Below are 14,917 nucleotides of genomic sequence, written 5' to 3' on the forward strand. Positions count from 1 at the left end.
TTATACGGCTAGCAAGCCAATCACTAGCCGCCACGTGGGAATAATTTAGAAACAGCCAATGGTGGGGCACAAATTTGAATACGAATGGCGGGAACTCCTTGCAACGTGCATTTCTGTGCTGCAACAAAGAAATGCACCCTGCAAAGAAAGCTACTGGTGGCGGGAATTCTTTTGCACCGGGGTTCTCCTCTGCAGCAGAAAACTCCACCATGCAAAGAAGCTGCAATTTAGCGGGAACAATTTAGCAGTGCCGAAGCACTCACAAAACAAAAATCACACCCTTGGGTTGTGACACTCTGTGCAGGCATAAATTTCTTTCTTTAGGCAGACAAGTTTCTTTGGGTAAATGTGATATCTGTTATTAGACCACGTAATAGCATTTAGGTGGTCTAATAACAGATATCACATTTACCCAAAGAACCTTGTCTGCCTATGTCCTTAGACCAACATGGCTACAACCAACACCCTTGAAATGTGGAAGATGGCTTTCCCCATTCACTTCATTCTGCCCTGCAAATTCCCTGCTATCCGCCACAGAGAATTCTACAGTGACTTTGTGATAAAGAGTCCACATGGCTTTGTATTTGGCTAGAAGCTTCTACCACTGAATTCAGCCTTTCTTAAAGTCTTAAATTCACATTTTGAATGTTTCTGAATTCACATCCTTAGTGGTGGAGGCCACTGTAGGTATTAGTAAGGTAGTAGTAGCTCCAAAGGGGATCCAGGTCCCTTCATATCCCCTTGCTGTCTTCAGGTCCTAGACTAGGAGGCTACCTCCTTTGCAGGGATTCCCTGTACAAAGCCCAAACACTCTGTGGTGTGCTACAGAAGACAAAATTTAGCCCTAACATCCTGATCCTGCAGACAGTTTGTATATAGAATTCACACTGAAAAAAGCAGGGGTGCCACAGAGAAAGCACTTGTTCAATCAGGCCCTGAGTTGTCTGGCAAAGATTACTGAGAACAGCAGGAAGTATGCCAGAACTGCACGTACACTTCCTGAAGCAGAGAGGAGGGGAGCCTACTGAAAAAAATTAGGATAGTATAGATCAACAGTGTGCCTTTTGGGGTTTTAAAAAAAATGTTGTTGACTTTCTCTAGGTCATGGGAAAACAAGAGGTCAGCTTTGTGAAATTTATCTTCTGACCCAAGCCATTATTAAAAATTGTAGTAGGAATGTGAGTTTTCCTAAGCTATTTTGTTTCCTGTTGACCAAATCTGCCTGCAAGGAATGGAAAATACATTTTGCAACTTATTCTACTTATGCCAGAGAGGGGCCTGAACTTTAATATTACAGTCCAGATCTGTACTTCTTCCAAATTCTCAGTTTAGAGCCACCTCCAGATGCACAAGGTGGGGGAAACGATTTTTTTCTGTTTAATACATTTTGGGAATTTCTTTATAAAGTTTCTGTGAAAGGGGGCAATAAGTTGTTTCTGTAGTTTTTTCCCCTGTAGCTAAAACAAAAGAAAACAAAACAAAAAGCAAAGAAAAAATGAAGAAAAATCAATAATGTAACAGTAGCCCCCAGAACCTAGGAAGATCAATTTGTTTTCTGATCCACACTTTATTCCAGGGTTGTCCAACCACAAGTGGCATGGGCAGCCTCTGCATATGCTATATGACAGATCAGGGAGGGAATGGGCTGCACAGTGTTTAATAGTACAGGAAACAGAAAGCAAAACTGCAGGTCAGGCTGGGGAAGGGGTTCAAAGTAGTACTCAGAGAGGGTGGTGGGCTAACTTATGGAATATCTACCAAAAAGGTTGGCCCCCACTGCTTTATTCCATGTCATGTACAGGTTTATTGGAGAAGAGTCTACTGCTGCTGGTTCAAAATGTGTCCTCACTGACAGCCCAACCTGGATTATTGATCCTGTTGATGGAACCTGCAATTTTGTGCACAGGTAAATACAGAAAAATGGAAAATTATGAAAATCTTGCAAATCAGTTTCTCATAAATTTTTCTTCTTGTTTTGTTCAAATATACTTTATTGTGTTGAGTTTATTTAGCATGTATGGTATTGCATTTTCAAAGCCAGTGGGGTTTTGCCTGAGCAAGATCTGCAGGATCCATCCCAGTATCTTTTTATATCCCATGCAACATGTCAGAGAGTGTGAAGAGCTGTATAATTGTTCGTGAACTGTAAGCTAAAAAAATTTCTGTTTCTTTAGTTAATCTTACAGAGGTAGCTGTGATTCAAGATTTCCTGTATGTTACACATTAACATGTAGAGACTTGAACTGTATAGGAGGAACAAAGCTATATGGTGATGTGCTTTGACATAACTATATGTAGAATTGTTTTCTATGTCATTTACTAATAATAGTGGAAGTTTTTCCCATGGGAATGTATTTTCAGTTTGCACTGAAACAGGTAACTATCACATATGCAAAATATCTGAAAACATTGAATATAAGTACAATATTCCTATATACTGCGTACCATAGATCTGACTTCTAAACTTTTTAAAATAAGATTTAAAAAAAATACATAACAGTTATTAGGACCACAAAACTACAACTTTAACTAAAAATACAATTTTTTAAGCAGAATATTGTTCACCACAGCTTGACAGCTCCACTACCTCTAAAAATCATTCACTATATTTTGTCTTGAAATAATGATGAGACAGAATTAGTGCTGGTGCAAATGCTCTTTCAGGGGAAGTAAGTGTACATATTCCCTGGCTGATTTGGCCCAATTTTTCGGGACTGGTGTTTCATCTACTTTGGCAACATTTCTCCTTCCAGTAATATTTTCTGAAGCTAATCTACATTTTTCTTCAAGTGTTAAGAAAATGTTATTTTATGAATTCATTAGTGAAATTGAGTGATGATTAATATTTCAGTCAGAAGGAGCAAGTTAAATACATAGTTGCTACTTTGGCAAGAAAGAGTGATATAACAGGTTTAACTTATTGTTGATGTCAGCAACACAGTACCTTTCCTTAACCACATTAAGTGAGAGGCAGTTAGCCATGTTAGTCTGAAGTCAGGCAGATGGCAGGGGCATCTGCCTGACTTCAGTTATAGACTAACTGAATGAGAGATGCACAAACTTTCAGGAGCAAGAGCTCCATTCAGACAGCCCCTCATGCATTTGCTCACAAAAGTCTATGCATCTATGATTTAGTTAGTCTCTAAAGTGCATCTCTACCCTGTCTACTGCTTCCTTAATTGAGGCCTGTAAAATTCAGAGATCACTAGATGAAATGTGCATGTAGTATATAAAAGTACCATATTTACTTGTATATAAGACAAGGTTTTTCCCCCAATCAACATGGGGGAAAGTCCCTCATATTATATTTGCACACAGAGGCTGCTGTGGCTCTGACTGCCCCTCATCCTGTGTCAGGGCCAGAGTCAAACCCACAGCAGCCTCCTGTCATCCCTCCCCCCCCAGTTCCCCTCTGCAGCTTCTGCCTCCCCTGGCCGCTTACACTTGCTATCAGGTGCAACTCTGCGCTGGCTGGGGCTGGAGTCTCTCCTGGCATGGAGCACATGGATACTTCTTCCCCTGCCTGGCCAATCAATAGCACCAACACTACTACATGGTCAGGCAAGAGCTGAGCTTCCATGTGGTGAGCAGCCCAAGCAGCATTGACAGCAAGGGAGGGTGGGAGGGAAATGGTCAGAGATTGGGGAGAAGAAAGGGGAAGAGCAGAGACTGAGGGAAGTTTGCGGAAAAGAGGCAGAGACTGTGGGGAGGGGCAGAAGCAATGGGGAGCTGGGGGTGCAGGAGGGGCAGGAAGACTGCAGGCGAAAGAATTGGATGGGACAGAGGGTAAGGGAGCCACCTGGCCCTCCTTCTCTAGCCACTGCTATTCGTGATGTAGCTGTGGAGGGCGGGGGGGGATTCAGGATAATCCTCCCATATTTAGATTCTGTACCTAGAAAATTATAACAAATTTATAAATTGTCCATATATAGAATCTAATTATTGGTGGGGGTCATCTTATATTCAGGGTCATCTTATATTTGAGTAAGTACTGTCATTTGTTACAGTAATGTTAGTAATTTAAACCTAGATCAATCAATGACACTAAGGGAAAAGTATCACTAAAATGTTCATTATATTTAGCATACTAACCTTACTTATGTATTAACAGGTTTATTTTTTAACTCTTTAAGTGTTGATTTATATATATATTTTAAAAAGTGCCAAAGTGTAAGGCCAGGAGGGTTACTATACTATTGAATTTTTAGCTTAAACCTGAGTAAAATTAGTGCTCACTGTGGGTTTCAGCCATGGATGGAAGTTACAGTTTGCATGTTTAGAGAGATTACTCATGAATAGTACTTTATTTCTTATTTTTCACAGGTTTCCAACAGTGGCAGTTAGCATTGGATTTGCTGTTAACCAAGAGGTATAAAATATGTTCTGTAAGTTGGTAACCTGAGATCTAGCTTCAAACCTCAGAGCACTGTGGGAACTAAAAAAAACCCAAAACTTAATTCCCAAGCTCTTCCCCTGTTATTGGACTTTGTTTGGTTATACCACACCAGTGTAACATCCCTATCCTTGAGAGCTTTACTTATGCAAGCTGTCCCATATTGAGACAAGTTATATGACTAAAAAGGGATTACTTATGGAAATACTGGTTCATAAGATTGCTGGTATGTCCCACTTCATTTTTACTTCTGTACTTATCTCGTAGTGTTGTCTTGTTCTTATGTGATCCTGTCCTTATGCTTCAAATCTGCTACCTATCTCTGGGACTCTTACCCAGTTGTTGCTCTGTAGAAGACAGTGGAATTACTTACTGTGCTATGTGCAAAGTTATCGGTCAGGTGCATTTAATCTGCGTTTGTGTGGTTTTTGAGGTATAGTAACTTGATATTATTTCTGGATACATCTTCCTGATAGCCTGAACATAGAAAAACAAAGAAGATGACTTTTGTGAATGCTCTTCTTTTTAAGTTTCCTAGTTCTAGCAGTCCACAAAAGAGGGCTTTGCCCAGCTACTGTAATCTTACTGCTTGATTTACAAAAGAAAAGTTGGTGTTGTTAAGGAATTCATATTATACTTATGAGACTACAACTTTGGCCCTTCTTCCACAGTTCTAAAAGCATGTTGCTCCCATTGAAGTCAATAGAAATTTTGCATGTGCAAGGACTGCAGCATCAGACAAACTCAGCAATGGCCTAATCTTCATATGTGCTGAGTGTTAACAGCTCCCACTGGGCACGTCTACACCTGCGCTTTAATGCGTAGTAGACTATTTTACTGTGCATTAAAGCATCACATAAAAAACCATGACATTACACTAATGTGCAGTAAAATAGTCTGCTGCTCATTAAGCATCACTAAAAATGTGTGCAAATGTGCTACTGTGCATTAGCACAGCCTAATGTACATTAATTTAGTACCTTACATTGGACGGTGCCTGTACACAAGCCTGGAGGCTGCTCCAATGCACTCTAATTCTAGTGCAGCAGAGCAGACTCAGTTAATTGATTAATCAAGTCTCCTGGAGCATGGCAATTACCGTGCTCTAGCCAGTCTCTGTGTCTTGTATATCAGCGTCCCTGCACTTCAAAATGCTGGTGGGGGCATTTATTTAAAGCTCGTTCAACAAGCTTTAGATAAAGTGCCCCCACCGCCATTTTGAAGCGTGTAGACGCTGATACACAAGACACTCCAGGCACTTTAATTAGAGTGTCTCTTGAAGCCACTCTAGTTAAAGGTCCCCACAACCACTCCGGGAGCATGTGTAAAAATGCCCAGAAATACTAAATTTAATGCGCATTAGAAAAGGTGCATTAATGCACATGTAGATATGCCCACTGATGTCAACAGGTTAGTGCTGAGTACCTACTCACCAAGCACATCTGCATGTTCATTAATGCACTTTAGGTAATGTGTATTAAATCTTGTACCTCCATTGTGAGTTACTAGAAAAAGGCACATTAGCCGATTTTAATGCATGTTAGCTAAAGAACAAGGGTTTTTTTGTGACACCTTAATGCACATTAAAATAGGCTAATGTGCATTAAAGTACACTTGTAGATGCACCCAGCGACTTGCAAAAATCTAGAAACTTCAGAGATACACTTCAATCACATTATAAAAAATACACCTTCCCCAGAACCTTTCAATAGCACATATAATTACAAAATACATTTTAAAAATATTTTTCTGTGGCATCCTTCATGCTTTAGAAGCTGTCTATAGGATTTTGTAAACTAAAATATGAAGCTAAAACAAATAAAGGGTAATAGCTTTTCCGTCCCATCCAAAAAAAGGACATGGGCAAAGAAAAGGAAATAACTAAATAAAGGAACCAAAACTAACACAAGGGAACTAAGGCCTTATATATTACTGAAGAGAGATTCCTGTGGATATGTTTAGGGAAGAAACTTAGTATCCTTAGGCAGAGCCTTACACCTGCTTAGTCCAAATAGGTATTCAGGATGAAGAGCAAGGACTGTCTTTGAGAAATGTTGGGTAAATGATGATTACATAAGTAGTACAGGATTGTTGTTGCATGTACAGATCGGGAGTCTAGGAGGTTTGAGACCTATTTGTAGTTCTGCTACTATCTTCTTGTGTAACCTTGGGCAATTTCTGTGTCTTTCTCCCGTAAGTTAAATGTAGATAAATATACTTACCAAATAGTAGTGGTATAATTTAATCATTAAGCTATATAAAGTGCTTTAAAATCTTTTGATATAAGTTAGTAAAGAAATGCAAAATATTGTTAAGTACCTCAGGTGTAGATTATGAAGGGTCAAATTATGAATTCATTACTCCTACTGGCAAGTAGGTAAGTACACAGTGTTGCCCTCTATCATTGTTTTGGGTTTTTTTGTGACTCACACCATACCTGGTATTGTTTTTAAGCTCCAGCTCCTGGAGTCAAGTGATTGCATGAGAATGCCAGCTCTGTTAAAAAAAAGTAGTAGTAAATTTTCAGGGAAAATTTTGAAAACATGACTTCAGTACATGCTAAGGGTTCAGAAGTCACAAAGGAAATGAACTGGTCTGTATTCTTTCCTAAAAATTTCACAATTTGTAAGGCAATAATTTGGGGGCCCACAACCTAATTTTTGTATACTGGGGTTTAGCAGTACAGACAGTACTACAGAACTCAATGGAACTACACTGTGTAATTGCTCACCAATAAGAGTAAAGTATTCAGAACCTGGCCCTGAGGACTTATGTAGTCATAATAAAACCTTAAATTGGATTTTAAAACAATTTTTTATTTAATTATGGTAGTGTACATACAAATAAGCTGCAGAAAAGCCTTTTAAAGATAGTGAACAGTGAAATTAGCTTTTCTTTTTATAAAATGAATTTTCTGAAATTTCAGCATAACAGTAAAATTACTCAGATTTGTTAACAGCTTCATAACCTTATATGTGCTAACTAAAAGAATACTAATCTTTCTGCCATTAGTAGTTGTTTATCCTTGTAATGAGTAATCTGAGTTGCATTCATTTCTTTCCTTTTCAAAATCTTAAAGCTTGAATTTGGTGTAATTTACCACTGCACTGAAGAACGATTATACACTGGTAGAAGAGGTCAAGGGGCATTTTGTAATGAAAAAAGGCTTCAGGTATCAAAAGAGACAGGTTGGTCTAGATTTTGTTAGAACTCTAAAAGAAATATGTCGATTTTTTTTTAATTATTTTTTTTAGAGTCAATGCTAATGCTAAAGGGATATCATTATCCTGACTTAAAGGTTTTCTCCTGCATTATACTTGTGTGTGTGTGTGTATATATATGCTTTGTGTTTTCCCCCGGAAATATCATGATTTTCCCAAATTTTTGTTTGAAAAGTACAACTTCATGTGAATCAAATGATCTGAATTATTTTTTTGGTTCCTATGTGAACTTACCAGTTTCAATCTATATATAACTGCTTTATTTTTAGCTAAAGAAATAGGGCCAGATTCCAGTAAGTTATTCTATCTGTATAATGGCAAACTTCCCGGGTTATGAAATAAAATGGGATATGGTGAATCAGGCCCAGAGTATTATGACATCTGTCATTCACTTATTTCCAGGTGACTTAATGTGCCCTATCTTGTTTATAAACAAATATACCAATAGTAAATGGAATTAATGGATACATGCTTTAAAAATTTTAATAAGTCACTGCTATATGTATGTGAAATGTATTTCATCAGCAAAACTTAGTCTATACTGGGAAACCTGAAAGTATGATTGTTTTTTTCTGATTATGACACTTAAGGCTGATCAAATGTGCATGAAGAAAACAAGTACAAATGCAAATGGAGAATGTGGCATTAATTTGTAGATGAAAGCAAGTAGATGACACTGGGTGCATCTAGACGTGAAATTAATGCTCCTGAATAAACTCTGGCACAGTTTGCACCGCTTGCATATGCCCATGACCACAGCACATTGAGCTGGGGTGGAACAGCCACAGCTGGCAGGGGGCCCCAAGAGTCAGCCTGCCAGCCTGGGTTTGCTCCTGCCCAGCTCACTATGGTGCAGAGGGGCTGGTTGGGGCACAAGGATGCTTCAGTGTAGGGCTAGCCAGCAGGGAGCCCCACACTGAAGCACCCATGCCCCAGCCAGCCAGGTCAGCATCTACATGTGAGTTGTGCTCACAATGGAGTAAATAACTCCATTGTAGGATAGTATTGTATTTACTAGTACTATCCTATGAAAGAGTTAATTAGATTACTCTATCCTAATAACACCACATGGGTAGATACTGCATTTTACTGCAGAGCTAACTAGGCAACTCCACAGTAAATGTCTTGTGTAGACACACCCACAGATCTGCATCACTGTGCACAAGATGTGATAAAATTGTTTTAGTGGGCATCAAACAATATACAATTCACAATCTAAAGCCACTGACAGATGTTCATTTAAAGGCATGATGGGATCTGAGCCTCGATTGCAACAATCATGCCTCCTGCCATGCCACATTTATATAGCAGGACAAGCAATTTTGGGACCAAGGACTACATCCCAGTAGCATCTTACTTGCCAGTGCTGCTGCCATGATCCCGGGTTCCACCAGAGCAGCAAGTTGAAAGCTAGGTGCCTACAATTAGGTGATTATCAAAACCTCAGTTGAGCTACATGTAGTTTTTACAAGTCCCAGCACAGAGAACCCATGTGATCAAACTGCGGCATCCCAGTTCCAGGGTCCCACCATGCTGGGACCTTTAAAAACTGTGTGCAGCTGAGCTGCACATGTGGTTTTCAGACATCCTTGGGGCTCTTCATGGACCAGCCCCAACCTGACACACATTCATCTTAAAGCACAATACAAGCAAACCACAAAGTTGTTACACATTATATGTAGAATATCTTTGTGGCTTGTTTACCGTGTTATCATGCCATAACTTGTCTTGAACTGTGTGCCAGGTCACTATTTAAGGCTCAATTTACAGGTTAATTGCATCCTCAATGTAATGTGTGTCAGTGGCCTAGTGTACAGATTAGGGACATGGAATCAAACCAAACCCTGGACCAGATCTTCCCTAAAATTTGGGGAAGTTTAGATCCAGACCCACACCTTGTGTCTTAGACTAGTCTTTAGTGGGACTGGTTCTCTTCATCTGGAGAAGGAGGTTGCAAATTGGTCACTCATCCCTCATAGAAGCAGCTGTGTCTGAGGAAAGACCTTTAATCCCAGAGAACAGGTACCTGTGGTCCTACCAGAGCTCTCCTCATACTTCCCCACCAACAAGTATGCTCTGCCAGAGAAGTGAAAAATCAAACTCACCAGGTTCCATAGGAACCCTGTTGGTAGAGGCCATCTGGGCATCTCCCAAATGCTCTGGCTCTGCCCCACATAACATGCCCCTACTTCTGCTGTCACTTCTCCTGGTCTTCAGCTACGGCATATCTGTAGATGGCTTACACCAGTTTGATCCTACTCCCTTTGGACTTCTTGCTAACATAGGAGCCCAGAACCCTTAGACAGGCCATATGTTCTCAAAATGTTTTCCTCTTCTGAGATGCAGTGCTTTTTGCTGGAGATTTGCAGCAGTGAATTTTGAGCTGTGTTTTGTTTTTTCTTCTTGAGGTTTTAGTGATGCCCATTTACACTGATTCTTGTCTTGTAAAGACAATGGCTTCAAGATCTTTCTCATTGCTTCTAGACTTTGCAGCTTTCAAACAGCCCTGCACCCATGTTTTAATTAATTTTGTACATGGCATTTTGTAGAGCTGTGTCTAAATAAGAAACTGGAACTGTGGTTTGGAAGGTCTCACAGTCACAGTAGATTTAAAGGATCTTAATAGACGATCACCATATTGATGTTGGATTTCCTCAAGCATTCACTTTTGCCACAGATGAGGATCAGGCCTGTCCTTAAGTTTGTTGATACACTAAATGATTATTTTTTGTATGTTTGTTTGTTTCCCTTCTACCTTCTTCCATCATCAACAATTCCCTCCTAAATTTAGCCTGGTCACCATCAACTTTTTTCAGTCCAGACTCTTTATTTCTCTTCCCCAAAGCAGTGGAGCTTATCTCCCAGCTCAGGGTGCAGTTTCTTTGCATTGCTGCAGCCATTTGGAGTCATCTTTTGACCAAAGGTATTCTTCTTTTGGTGGAACTTCTTCCTGTGCCTAAGACACTCGGGCAGGGTTGGGGCTGTGGTCTTTTCATCTCATTTTAACAGGACATAACTTTGATTAAAAATTGGGAAATATTTGTTTATTAATCACGAACATGTTTAATCATTTTCATAGCTTCATAATTCTTGTCATGGCCCAAGTGTTGGTGCATGGTGGATTTCTATAGTAAGGCATGCATTAAATATTTCATAATTGTAAACTGAATGTGCTGTGAGGAAGATTTAATGGCTACTTTCATCCTCTAGAAATTTCCAGTTACAGCTGAACATTGCATGTCCTATAATGTCCCCCAAATTTGTAAACTGTGTTTCTATATTTTAATGCAGTGTTTTAAAATCAGTAAGTCTGTTCCATTAGTTAAGTTTGTAGTATTCTTTGACTTTTTTTCCTAATTACATATATATTACTCATCAATTACTAACCCAAGTGCTTGAATCCATACTGCTTTTAAACAATGCCACAGTGATTGGTGGCCTGTATCTAGCATATCTGTTTAATTACATGATGACTCAAGCCACATTAATTTGTCTGTGAAAATGTCCTCAGTACTACTGCACATCCTTTTCAACATATGCCATTACGTATAATAACAGAGCAAACACCCCCTGCAGAAATGAATGTCTATCCTGTAATTTAAGTCATGTAAAAGGCAGCATTTGACATTTGTGCATAGGCTGGTTCACAGGGATTAATCCTGACTTTTTGTATATATGCAACTCCTGTTGAGTTCAGTCAACACTGCAGCTGCTCAGCAGCACTCAGGATTTGACCAGATGCCCCCACTTAAATCGTTTGGAAGGAATTCAAACTATGCTTCCTAAAATAGTTCACAGAAAGTAGACCTAAGTCTGATCTCACTTACAGCCTGATCTAATGCCGGTCAAAGTCAGTGTGGTTCTATCCATTGACTTAAATGGAGTTTTGACTTCATATAATGCTCTAATGCTACAGTAAATCAGAAATGACTCAATATATAAACTGAAATAATTCTGAGTACGCATCTTAACTATTAAAACTTTTTTCCTTGTAAAACTGTTAATACTGTACTTCCAGGTTTATATCATTTTAATAGTCTTTACTATATCAGATGTATTTCTAGAAACTCAGTTTTGATATATATTTTTAATTGCTCTTGTCTTTTATATAGCTGGTATTACATCATTTGTTAAAATGGATGGGTTTATCCAGGAGATCAAAGTTCTTTGTTCAGGAACCACTTTACTTTTGGATTAAATTAATTTTCAGGGGAATTAATAAATAGAATGTTGCTGAATTATTTTTAGCTGACTGCTAAAGCTTAGAAAGTCACCAAAGGCTAACAGTTTTTAATAAAAGAAAAAATGGATGGAAACAAAAGAAACATGTAAAAAATACATTTTTGTTTTTATTGCTTCTGCTCTCCTATAACCAGTTTATTTTAGATAACATAATTGTATGAACAATTTAGTGTTGATACGGTGCTTTAAACAAAGCTGTTTCTTATCCCATGAAAAAATATGAAAAAAGGGGAAACAGAACAATTTTTGTGTGCATGACACATGGTTTTGCTGTGAAAAGCCAATTAACGTTTCATTTGAAGAAATTACCAAATCCAACTTTGAAAGGCAAGTGAATTAATAGAAACAACTGTCTACGTTGCAGATATCTCGAAGGCCTTGATTTTAACAGAAATTGGTCCAAAACGTGACCCTGAAACTTTGAAATTGTTCCTGAGTAACATGGAAAGGTTACTCAAAGCCCAAGCACATGGGTAAGTTGTTTTTTTTTTTAAACAGACTTGTATATCATTATAATTAAGAGTCAGAAACGTTCACAGATGTCCTTAATTCCAAACAAAATGTTACCTCATTTCAATCAAGTATGACACATTACTCTGTTGATAAATACATTAGTTGGAATCACAGGAGTTTTCCCCTTTAAGTTACATTGTGCCTCTTCTTGCTGCTTCCAGGGTACGTGTCATTGGGAGTGCTACTTTGGCTCTGTGCCATCTAGCATCTGGAGCTGCAGATGCATATTATCAATTTGGCTTACACTGCTGGGACTTGGCGGCAGCTACAGTCATTATTAGAGAGGCGGGCGGTACTGTGATAGATACTTCAGGTGAGTAATATATGCTTCTTTGAGGCAGAGACTGGATGTTTGTGTTTGGAAAGTATCTAGCCCACAGAGGTCAATACTGCAATCTAAATAATAGTCGCACTCCATTTTTTTCAGCCATTTTTTTCTAGTCTCTGGGAGATGGGGCAGTTAACAGTAAGACATTTTGCTTTCTAATTTGGGCTGTTTACTTCTTTGTTACTTTTTCAGTTTTGATTCAGCTATTGGTCCTCATTCAAATCATATCTGAATACCTTCCAAGCATTTAAAAATAGAAAAGATCTTTTTCTCTCCCAATCTGGTATGTAAGGGGGCGGGAAGGGAAGAGGCTGTGTGTGTATCTCTGTGAGGCAGCTGAGATAATGAGTTTTGCATTTCCACTGAAAGTAGGACTGAAGGGCTCCAAAAACAAGCACCAACATACCATATAGCATGAGAGAAGATAGTCCTCATACTTGGAAATGTTACAGAGAAAGGTAGTTCTCCATCTTTCTACCAGCATCATCTGAATTTTTCCTCAGTTCAGCTTTAGTCAGCTACTTTTCATTTAGGTGTTAATTTCACACAGACATCTAGAAAGCTGATAGATAGCACTTTTTATGCTCAAACTAAAGGGAACATGGAGTTGGGCACTGTGTGTATTCCTTTGGCAAAGGCATGGGTTTTTTGTTATATCTTTTATTGGTCCAACAGTGTGGTTAGTCCACCTACAAATACAGTTGGTTCAGTAAAAGATATCCCCCCCAAAAAACTTGCTTCTCATGCATTGGCAATGCATTAGGGGAGCCTTGGTGGGGGGGCATTTGCCTCCCCAGATTTAATGTTCATCGATTGTTATTGATAAACATCAATGGACATTGAAATTTATAGAAAGGGAGGTAAAGGGGGAAAAAAAGTCCAAGGCTGTGGGGCATGGGGTGCCACACACACACGCACATATGCACACACAGCCAGCAGTACAGGCAGGGTGGTGGGAGCAGCTCCAGCAGCAACACTTTCCATTGCACTTCAGGCAGGACTCAGGAGCTGCTTCTGCAGTTAAGTCTATGGAGCAGAGGGAGTTAGAGGGCCAGGGCTTTGGGACTGTGCCTGCACCATCAAAGCCAGGGGTCAAGCTCAAGTGAGCCCAAACCAGCCCTATACATCAGGAGGCCCTCTAATGGCACAGAGGCAATCTGAGCATGCCAGAGCTTGGTGCATGGCCCTGATGGCATGGGGCTGGTCCAGGCACCCAGAGTCTGGTGTATGTTCCCAATGGTGTGGGGCTAAGCCTGGCACATGGCCCCAGTGGTGCAAGGCCAGTCCTGCCTGGTACATGGCCCTGAGGGCTCAGAATCAATCCAGGCATGCCAAAGACTGGGCATGGCCCCAGTCATGCAGGGCCAATCCAGGCATACCAGAGCCTGGCACATGGCTCCGATGGCTCAGAGTTGATCCAGGAATGCTAGAATCTGGTATACAGCCCCCATGGTGCAGGGCCAATACAAGCAAGCCATAGCCTGGCACATGGCCCCAATGGCACCAGGCTGATCCTGGCATACCAGAGTATTTGCCCTGAACCCTGCTGCATACTACCAGAGCCTTTAAATTGTGTCTTCCCACTATCAACAGTCATCAGTTGCTTATGTTCTCATGTATTTTTTGCACCATCACAGCTATACTACCACTCCAGCCCTTCCTTTGCCAGGCCAATTTGTTTTGTCTCGCTGGCACTCCCAACACATTCTTCTAAATGCTGAATAAGATGGGAAAGGAACTGATTCCTCTCCCTGCATCAGGTTTTTTAGCTTGCCTGTAAGGATCTTCTGGGTTTCATCTGGGGATCTGAACCATTTCTGTGCATTTGCACTCACTCCTACAGCTTGTTGGAGGCAAGAAAAGTGTATTTATCTGTTATATTAAGTGGCTTAGAGAGAGCCAGAACAATAGACATGGACAGGAGAAGGTTATTCACCAGAGCAACAAATGTTCTCTCATTACCAGCTGCTGGCCTAAAGCCTCACTGACATGGAGCCAAGATTCCAAAAGTTAACAATTCGAGTACGGTACTCTTGTTGCCAGCTTCTCAATTGACTTGCTTAGAAAAGGAAGCCAAGTCACCGAGTAGTAGCTTGAAAAGTTTTAGAACTGAGTGAGATTTGATACTGGTTGAACTATTGCATGTTTCAGACTGAGCAGGAGGCTCCTCTTAAAAAGAGGTGTTGACACCCTGTAAGCCAATGGTGTCATCTAGGAAGA

The 14,917-nt window shown here is 39.9% G+C and overlaps 1 protein-coding gene across 1 annotated transcript in view; it reads left to right on the forward strand.

Moving 5' to 3' along the window:
• IMPA2 (inositol monophosphatase 2) overlaps positions 1–14,917 on the forward strand; it is a 28,505-nt gene that overhangs the window by 6,266 nt on the left and 7,322 nt on the right. The window contains exons 3-7 of the mRNA XM_006036343.2: positions 1,802–1,906; positions 4,324–4,369; positions 7,473–7,581; positions 12,221–12,329; positions 12,531–12,682. Of these exons, the coding sequence (XP_006036405.1) occupies positions 1,802–1,906; positions 4,324–4,369; positions 7,473–7,581; positions 12,221–12,329; positions 12,531–12,682 (521 nt within the window). The remainder of the gene's footprint in view (positions 1–1,801; positions 1,907–4,323; positions 4,370–7,472; positions 7,582–12,220; positions 12,330–12,530; positions 12,683–14,917) is intronic.

The sequence above is a fragment of the Alligator sinensis genome, unplaced genomic scaffold (genome assembly GCF_000455745.1).
Source record: "Alligator sinensis unplaced genomic scaffold, ASM45574v1 scaffold1143_1, whole genome shotgun sequence".
Classification (NCBI taxonomy): Eukaryota; Metazoa; Chordata; order Crocodylia; family Alligatoridae; genus Alligator; species Alligator sinensis.